We start from the raw sequence: 9640 nt of genomic DNA on the forward strand, positions 1-9640 counted from the left end.
CATCCAAAATATACTCTCCTCGTTTGGGTGTGTGCATGTGCGTGTCTTTTTTTTTGATGTTTTTAAAAGTCAGACGGTACAGAAATGAGCGCAGCCGTCGTTGTAACTGTGCGCTCCCTCCCAGAACAGGGTCGACGCGGAGCGGACTTCGTTGAGGTGTTTGGGAACTTTCCGAACAAGTTCGCGATGCGCCGCTGTCCCGTCCCCTTTTCTCGGCGGGCGTCAAGGGGCGAGGCCATCTCGCGGCCACGCCCCCTCCCGGGAGACTGGGAGAGGGCCGGAGGGTCGCCTCAGCCGCAGAAGCGTCCCGAGGGCCGGCCAGAGCCATGGAGCCGGGGGGTCCGCCGCTCGAGCCGCAGCCGTCGCCCCTGGCGCCCCCTCTGCCCCCGGCGGTGCCCATGCCGCCCTCCTTCTTCCGCCCGCCCAGCCTCCTCTTGCGCGCTGCGGCCGCTGCAGCGGCGGCGGCGGCGGCGGCCGGCACGAGCGGCGCCCCCGGCTGCTACTCGCCGGTGGGGCTGGAGCGCGGCGCTGGCTATTCGCGGACGCCCAAATGCGCGCGCTGCCGCAACCACGGCGTGGTGTCGGCGCTCAAGGGCCACAAGCGCTTCTGCCGCTGGCGGGACTGTGCGTGCGCCAAGTGCGCCCTCATCGCCGAGCGCCAGCGCGTCATGGCCGCCCAGGTGGCCCTGCGCAGGCAGCAGGCGCAGGAGGAGAGCGAGGCCCGCGGGGGCCCCAGCGGAGAGGCCGTGCCGAGGCCGGCCGGCGCGGAAGGAGAGGCCGCCCTCAAGAGCTGCTGTCCGGAGGTCCCGCGCGGGAGAAGAGGTGGGCTGGCCCGGGGGCCGCGATGGGGGAGGCTTCCAGTTGCTGGGGTGGCGGTGGTGCAGAGGGGAGGAAGCCCTGGTACGAAAAGACGGTGCCTCTGAACATGTGCAGAGGGTGAATGGAAAATATCCAGCGGTCACGCATGCACTTCATATGCGTGTGCTTCTAGACTAAGGTGACCAGATTTTAACAGTAAAACTGGACACCATTGACGGGGGGGGGGGGGTCCTTGATTAAAACTTTGGTCTATATGGAGCAACAAAAAGTTGCATAGGACGCATAGAATGCAAAAATAGTATTGTAATATATATTTTTAAATTTCAACATAAGTATAAATTGCCAGGTACCCTTAGATGTCCCTCCAGAAGTGGGACAATCTGGTCACCTTATTCTAGACAGTAAGGAAGCAACGAAGCCCAGTCAAGGCATTTTTATTGATAAACCAAATTAAGTAGAATTGTAAGAGTCCGCTTTACCCTTGCCCTGTTGATCTAATATTGCCTGAGAAGGATTTTTCATGGGCAGCCCCAGATCTTTGTCTGATTATTTGGGAGTCAGTCCCAGTAAACCCGACAGGTCTTACTGCTGATATGTAGAATTGTGCTGAACAGACAGTTCCACTGGTTATTTCTTGCATCCAGTTGGAAGCCTCCCATGCCCATACCTTTAGTAGCAGGGCAAAATCTGGCTGTTCCTAAGACTGTAGGCAGAAGCCTCCAAGTGTTGTGATGAATTAGTTCATTTCAGTAGGCTTGTGTTGAAGTAACTCTCCCTATTGGCCTGAAGTTCTGAGCTACTCCAAGGAGCCTGAAAGGCTGGGTACTAATTTAGTGATAGCATGGTTGGTTCTTAGTTCGTCTGCCTCAAATCTACAAAAGCAATTTGGGGTGGCACTTATTCCTAAGTAAACACATTTAGTGTTGCAGACCTGCTCCATTGAAAACACCGTTTCTGAATGATTCGAATCAAGCAAACAGAACCCACAGTGCCTCTGAAACAGAGTGCTCTAGGGGTAGTCAACCTGTGGTCCTCCAGATGTCCATGGACTACAATTCCCATGAGCCCCTGCCAGCAAATGGTAATAAAGCCCCTGCAAATGCTGGCAGGGGCTCATGGGAATAGTGGTCCATGGACATCTAGAGGACCACAGGTTGACTACCCCTGCATGAGTGTAATATAAGCTCATCTGCACACACCAATCATGAGTGGTTTTGCGTTATGTTTAAACACTGCTGGCGTAATTGTATCCATCTGTTGGAAATTGCTGGTCAAAGGAATCCTCAGCAGCAGAGTTGATGTCAATGTTATGGATCTCCTATTTGTCGCCTCACAATTTGAGTGGGGAGCATTGTTGACGTATCAATGATTCAATTAAACAAACCCATCCTTCTGCAGGAGCCGTTGTCATCTCATCATTGACCCTCCCATGCACTTGAAGTGGAAAAATGGTTACAGCTTCTTACTTGGTTAGGTCCATCACAGTTTGAGAGAAATTCCTTTCTTAATGCCCTGATCTCAGTAGAGAAAACATATGAAGCACAGCCTCTCCTTATCCCTGACCTCAGAAAAAGTGAAATCTCTCATTTGGAAGTGCTCGTAAAATAGGAGGGTACATGAGGATGACTGACTCATTCATTTCCCCCTATCTATTTGCATCTCCCCTTTCTCCAAAGAGCGTAACAGTGTTTCCCCTTTCTTACATTATGCTCTCAGCAATCCCTTGAGGTGAGTTCTAGTGAGAGAGAGAGACTGCTCAAAAGGCCCCTAATGAGCTCCATGACAGAGTGGGGATTTGAACTCATGTTTCCTGGGTGCTCATTAGGGTTACCAAAAAATACCCGCATTGGTAATAAAGGCTTAGTGGGATGTGGTTTACTAGGTGACATTATTCACCCTCAAGCCCTGAAAAACTGTGTCCACACAGTTAAGCTATTAAAGGGGCAGGACTTTTCCTCTCCTTGCAGGTTGTTGGCAGCCTTATTCTTAATGCATCCCTTGGCCACACTTATTCGACACTGTCCTGCTCCTTGTCTGTCCTGATCATCTCCACTAACTGGGAAGGAAAACTGCTGTAGTACTTACAATTCAAGACTGTCTTCAGTATTTGGATTATGAAGCCTGGTGTTGGGACAGCTGTGTTCTAGTTAGATGAGCTCAGAAGAAGACAGTCTTGGGGTTAATTTATTTTAATTAATAAAAATTAATTAACTCACACCCATTCAGGAAACCCTTCCAGGGCCACCAAGAAATCCTGGGTTAGCGTGTTGGATTGGAGAGATCCAAGGTTCACATCCCCTCTCTGCCATGGAAGCTCACCAGGACTAGTCACACATTCTCAGTCTAACCTACCTCACAGCATGAGTAGTATGAGGTTGAACTGGAATAAACCACTTTGGGGGAAAACAGAGTAAACAAATAAAACACACATGTGATGTGACTAGAACTCCTGCTTAGGATATTGCATGTTTGAAGCAATTTCTACCATAGAGTCTTGCCCAAAAGCCAGAATGTTACCCTCTGATGTATCTGATTTGCTGACTTCACTTTGGGGGGGACATCGGCATGTCATGTCACTCAGGGAAGCTCCTCCCATCCCTCACTGACAGCATGGTCCTGGCAACCCTAGGGAAAGGCAGGCTAGGCAATCACAGTGTGGCTTCTGGTCCTGCAGCTGATCATGCAGTGCCCCTGGTGGTGATGCTGGGAATGGTAGAGGCGTCCAGAGGGCTACTACTTGCCATGGCTGATGCAGACGTCACCAGACCTGCCATGAACCTCTATAGGTGCCCCAGTCCCCTAGGCTGCCTAATGAGTGTTCTGGCTCTGGTTATAAGTAGTACTCATTTAAGTGAAAAGTCCTGTCCCCTTGGCTGATAAAATCTTGCAGGGAGCTCAGAAGTCAGAGACAGCAGCTTTTAATTCTGTGTATTTTTAATATTGCTAATTGGACTACTCCATTTGTGTCTTTGCAACTCAGAGTTGTGGTATTAGCCACTTTGCAAATAAGAGATAAGGTGGGATATATGTGTTTTAGTTCCTGCGATCCCAACAGCTGCTTTTTTTCCCAGGGAAGAGAGCCACGAAATGCACCAAGAGGTCAAAAAAAAAAAAAAGAAAGAAAGAAAAAAAAAAGATGAATTTTCCACAGACAGAGAACCGTTTTCTCTACCTGCCAGGAAGGGCAAGATGGATAGCCATTGTAAAACAAGATCTGGGTATTGAGATGTGTGGGGCTTGTGCCCTTGGATGACTGGGAGATGAGGGTTTACCTTTTCATGTAAGGCAGGTTCCTTAAAAGAGTCTTCCCACCAGCCATGGCAGGAGGTAATATAAAGACTGGAAACACCTGTAATTCTTTGTCCAAATGCTGGGAGCAAAGTTTATCTTCAGGGAGCAGGTAGGGGCTTAGATGTGCATTTGTCCCACAGATATCCAGGCAGGGATGTCGGAGGTATTTCTTATGTATTGTTAAGTGTACCTTAGTATTATAGTTTCCTGTTTATCATTCAACCTGCAGCCCATAGACATGACAGCTGTATTCCCTGTCTTGTGGTCTTGTTTAATTGGTAACAGTAAAGTATTTTCCTGTTTAAGAGAGCAGACTGTGATTCAAAGTCCTCCTTAGATAATTTTCTGATGCTTAAAACATGTACACACAGAAGAAGTGTTGGAGTAATTGGGAAACTCTGCCTTTTACACATACTCAGAGGCCACCTTCACTACTGTCCCCCAAGTCACTGGTAGTGTGGGAGGTTGGATTTCTAACTTGGGGTGGCCTGTGGTAGAGGAACACCCTTTACATGCACACAAATACACAACACATGTAAACTCAGGGCAGGTTTGCAATAAACGCTTCCTTAGTAGAAGAGAAGCTCCTTCGACATTCCTGAAAAAAATCAGGAGCTTAATGGAGAGGATAACATCTACTGGGCCTCCCCCTCAAAGCCATCTCTTGGCTGAAATATAGTTCTAAGTGAGCTGAGCAATATAATAGACATATAGTCAATTTTAGTTTAATTTTAGTTTAAATCTTATTTTATTGTATGTTTTAATTAATTTTATTATGCTTATATATGTTGTACACTGCCCTGAGCTGGTCCACTGGGAGCTTATGGACAATGCATGCACCTGTCACCCTTTGCAGACAGGCCTGGCTCTTGGTCACTTGAGCAGACAATCTGCAAGATAAATGCTTTCGTTCATTCGTTCGTTCATTCGATTTCTATCCTGCCACTTTCCGAAGACTCATGGCGGTTTACGTAGACTTGCTGTTAGACTTCTCCACTGCCTTTTGCATCAGTACATAATTCAGTTCCGCTGACTGTTTAGGGCATGAAGTGGGGATTACAGGGGCAGCCTTTAAATGGCTTTCTCTTTTTTTTCTTTCCAAGCTGAATGCTGTCAAAAGTTGGTTGGGGCTTAGAGCCAGCAGCGTAGGGTTTGACCCCTGTGATACTCATGGGGCTTGCTGGTATCAACCATGCCATTTAATATCTGTGTGAAACCGCTGCTGAAAAAGATTATGCAGCACTTTAGAACAAGGTGTCAGCAATCATAGCATCTAGCTATACACCTCTTTAAGCCTCCAGATGCTGCCCTCTTTGTTCCAAGGCAGAGTCTACCTGCTGTGAGTCAAGAGGTTAAGGGGGAAGGAGCTGAATACAGGCAAGACAGAGGTGATGCTGGTTGGATGGGCCGTCAGTCTGAAATCCATGGCATTGCCCACATTGTCTGGGGTATCTGTGTAGTGATCTGAGACAATTAAGTGCCTGAGTTTTATGTTGGACTCAGTGCACTTATTATTATTATTTTTAAAAGACACATTTGATATGGAGGTTGGCCCAGTATTTAGACCAGTCTATTCTGGTCCCGTTGATCCATGCAACATCAACCTTACTAGACCACTGCAGCATGGGAGGATGCCCTTGAAAATGGCTCTGAAACTTCAAGCTGGTGTAAAAAACTATCATCTTCTTGCTTTGACCATGTTAACACATACTCGGTACTGCTTCAAGGTGCTGCTAGTTATAAATGCCTTTCATTGCCTGGGTCTCATGCCCTTGAAGGACTGGGTGGACCTGCGAAGGCAGCTTCATTCTTTGAAACAAAATTGCCTTTGTTGTTCCTCTTGAAGGGTGGTGAGATCTGCCCCTGCCCCTGCCCCTGCTTTTCCCGTGGTGGTGCTTGTAGAGTGCCGTTCCTACATTTGTGAGGAAGGCTTCCAACCTTGCTGAATTCTAGACAGTTTTATGTTAAGTTTTTTTTAGAAGGGCATTTAGTTAATGTTTGCATGTGGGTTTCACATTTTTCTTGGATTAGGTTTAATTTGTTGGTTTTTGCTGTTTTTAAAACACTGCATGTTTTAAAGTTGATGTTGTGAGTCACCTTGAGGCTGCTAAATAATCAAATAATTTTCTTTTCCAGAGGAGAAGTTTCAGAAGTATGACTTCTTTTGTAGCAAGCCAGGCAGTTCTCTAGCTTACTCACATTCGCCTTCCCTGGTGTCCTTGCCTGAAGTGACGAGGGCTGGTGGGAACCAAAGAGAGAAGCCCTCTGGTATGCAGATCTCAGGTAAAGAGAAAACCGATCATCCTTCTGGTCCTGAGGAGCTGCTAGAAGGTGCTGATAGTTCAGCATCTCGGTCTTCTTCAGACATGGAATCCGGAAATGAAAGTGAATGTCCCAAGGACTTTGTCATCTCCAGCATCCACTTTCCTCCTCCTTCTACTCCTGGTGTGGCTTCAAAACTCAGAAACCCACTTGATATTCTTACCAAGGTCTTCCCAAGCCATAAACCAAGCAGATTAGAAAAGATTCTGCAGTTCTGCAAAGGGGATGTAGTTCAAGCTATAGAACATGTGCTGAACATGGATGAGCACAGACAAGGACTCCAGGACATTGCAATCCCATCCTTGCCAGAACGCAGTGTCTTCCAGAGGTCTTCTGATTTCAGCCTTCTGGGAGTAGATGTCAGAGCACTTGGAAATAAATCAGCGTTTTCTCCTCTTCAAACTAGCCCAGCTGGCTTTGCAAGTGAGGTGAATCTTTATGGGTTAAATCCTAGACTGGGGATCAGACCTCTGAGGATGGCTTATACCCCTCCAGGATTTATGTCACCCTACTTAAGATCTGGGTTGTTTCCAGCTTTGCCGTTTCATTCAGCCATGGACTATCCTTTTTCAGGAGTGATCAAAGATGCCTCTTATTTCTCCAGTAAAGACTCAGTTGCCAGAACCGAGATATATTCAAGACTAAATGAAGAACACAAATAGTATCCTGACAAAATTGTCATTTTTGTAGTACTTGTGATATATTCAAGTGAGTTGATGTTAATGTCAAATCCCAGATCTCACAGGTACCTTTTAGTAATGAAAAACTGATCAAAAGTTTCTAATCTTTTAGAAAAGGTTGTAATGAGATTCTTTATTTTGACACAGGACAATTTGAAATCTGAGAAAAGTAATTTAACGTTTTAAAAATTGCTTTCAGAATATCAGCAGTGAAGAGCTCATTAAAACTAGCACTGATGTTTTTTTTTTTTTTTTTTTGAAGATGAGCTTCCGTATAGAATACTCAATTTTTATGTGTTCAGGGGGGAAAATGAAGTGGCAGCAAAGAAGGTGTGAAAAATCTAAGTGGAAACGTTTGCTTGGAAAAATACAATAAATCATAATTTTTGAATTTCCCTTTTGAATTCCTGGGGTTTTTGATTTGCTTGTTATAGTTCCTTTGAGGTATTGCTGTTCTAAATGGGAACTCGAGTTGCATTCAGATACCACAAACAAATGAGTTTGTTCTGGACATGTACAAACCTTAGTTAGCCTACTTGGTCTCCCTCACTGCCCCTTTCTCTTGTGCAGTGCCCTGAAACTGAACACAAAAGCAGTCACTTGGAATGGGTAGAGACGTCCAAGTGCAGGTGCCTGAACAAATTGTGACTTGCTTCTTTCCTAGCATCTGGGATCCTTGACCACAATTCAAGCATGTGGCTGTGCGGTCCTAAGCAGCATCGCATGCTTCCTAAGCCCACTGAGTTCACTGGATTTAGAAGGATGTAAATCTGTTTAGGAGTGGCGACTGTTGATCGCTAGGAAAGAAGCACCCTATTCATTAAGGCATCCGCATCTGGAAATCTTGAATGTTGGAGATAGCTGGAATCATTGGGACATAATGGAGAAAGGGAGGATAGGCAGCACATTGTCACCGCCAGATCTTGGCCTGTTTGTGAACAAATCCTTAATAAACATGAGGGGCCTGAGTGCATGCTTTCTGAGGCAGCTGGATGTCAGTCTAACTTGGGTCTTGGGTTGGTGTTGAGAATAAATGATGGAATATGTTGTCTGCAGTTCTTCTGGTCCGGGTAGTAACTTGAATGGCTGCGACAGCATTCTCCTTATGCCTGGATGGAACTATATGTCATTAACCTGAGCAACTTGGAAGAAAAAGTAGAATCATAGAATCATAGAATCATAGAGTTGAAAGGGGTCATACAGGCCATCTAGTCCAACCCCCTGCTCAACGCAGGATCAGCCCAAAGCATCCTAAAGCATCCAAGAAAAGTGTGTATCCAACCTTTGCTTGAAGACTGCCAGTGAGGAGGAGCTCACCACCTCCTTAGGCGGCCTATTCCACTGCTGAACTACTCTGACTGTGAAAATTTTTTCCCTGATATCTAGCCTATATTGTTGTACTTGTAGTTTAAACCCATTACTGCGTGTCCTTTCCTCTGCAGCCAACGGAAACAGCATCCTGCCCTCCTCCAAGTGACAACCTTTCAAATACTTAAAGAGGGCTATCATGTCCCCTCTCAACCTCCTTTTCTCCAGGCTGAACATTCCCAAGTCCCTCAACCTATCTTCATAGGGCTTGGTCCCTTGGCCCCAGATCAATAAGTAACAGTACTAGCTCTTAAAGGATCGCCAAGGTGCTTACTGCCATCTGTCACCTCTCATCTTCAGGTTATGGGGTATACATGGGTCAGGTTGGCACACTTGCCATCCTTCTTGTTACTTTTTAAATTCTACAGAGTCATGGCCATCTCAGGCCTCAGGTCTCTCAATCTAACCTATCCTCACAAGAGGGTGGTTGAGAGGATTAAGTGGTAGAGTTTCAGAGGAGATCTGAGAAATTACAGGTCAGTCAGTCTAATGTCAATACTCAGTAAGTTGGTGGAATCCATGATTAAAGATAGAATTAATAGGCACATTGATGAACTAAAGTTATTGACGAAGAATCATGGATTATGTAGGGGAGATCTTGTTTCACTAACCATTTGGAGTTCTTTGAGAGGTTTAGCCAGGCTTTCTCAGCCTTTTGACTGGTGGTACACCTGAAATTTTTTCAGGCTTCATGGCATACTGGAAGTGATGTCAGCTGGTCATGCCAGTGGAAGTGACATGCATTTCTAGGATTGCCAAGAGGGACCAGGAGATCTCAAAGAACTACAAAATAATCTGCAGTCAAGATCCTGCATAGTAGATAAAGTAAGCCACCTAGATAGGAGATTCTTACTCACATACAAACACACAAGTCCTAGTGAACTCCAAATTCTTTAAAAAAAAACATGTTAAAAAAAAGTTTTGGAAGCCAGGCTTCTCTCCCTGCCACCCAAAGCTTGGAGCTCACCAGGGACCTTCTGCCCTTCTCCTGGAACACATCTGCTAGCACAAGGTCTGGTTGGAGTTGGTGCATCCCCCAGTGTCAGGCTTGTGCGGCGCTGTGCATGTCCTCAACCTGGCTGACGAGAAGGCTGTCTCGGTTCACTACATGCTCAACCACAGGGCCAGCAGCAACAAGGTACCCACCACCTCCCAGCCAC

At 46.2% G+C, this 9640-nt stretch overlaps 1 protein-coding gene across 1 annotated transcript; it reads left to right on the forward strand.

Annotated features, from left to right (window-relative positions):
• The first annotated feature begins 265 nt into the window (after window positions 1-265).
• On the forward strand, window positions 266-7509 carry DMRTA1 (DMRT like family A1). Its single transcript, XM_077345202.1, has 2 exons — window positions 266-822; window positions 6247-7509. Exons 1-2 carry the CDS (start codon window positions 327-329, stop codon window positions 7092-7094), a joined length of 1344 nt encoding a protein of 447 aa, XP_077201317.1. The 5' UTR covers window positions 266-326; the 3' UTR covers window positions 7095-7509.
• The last annotated feature ends 2131 nt before the right edge of the window (window positions 7510-9640 follow it).

The sequence above is a fragment of the Paroedura picta genome, chromosome 7, assembly GCF_049243985.1.
Source record: "Paroedura picta isolate Pp20150507F chromosome 7, Ppicta_v3.0, whole genome shotgun sequence".
Classification (NCBI taxonomy): domain Eukaryota; kingdom Metazoa; phylum Chordata; class Lepidosauria; order Squamata; family Gekkonidae; genus Paroedura; species Paroedura picta.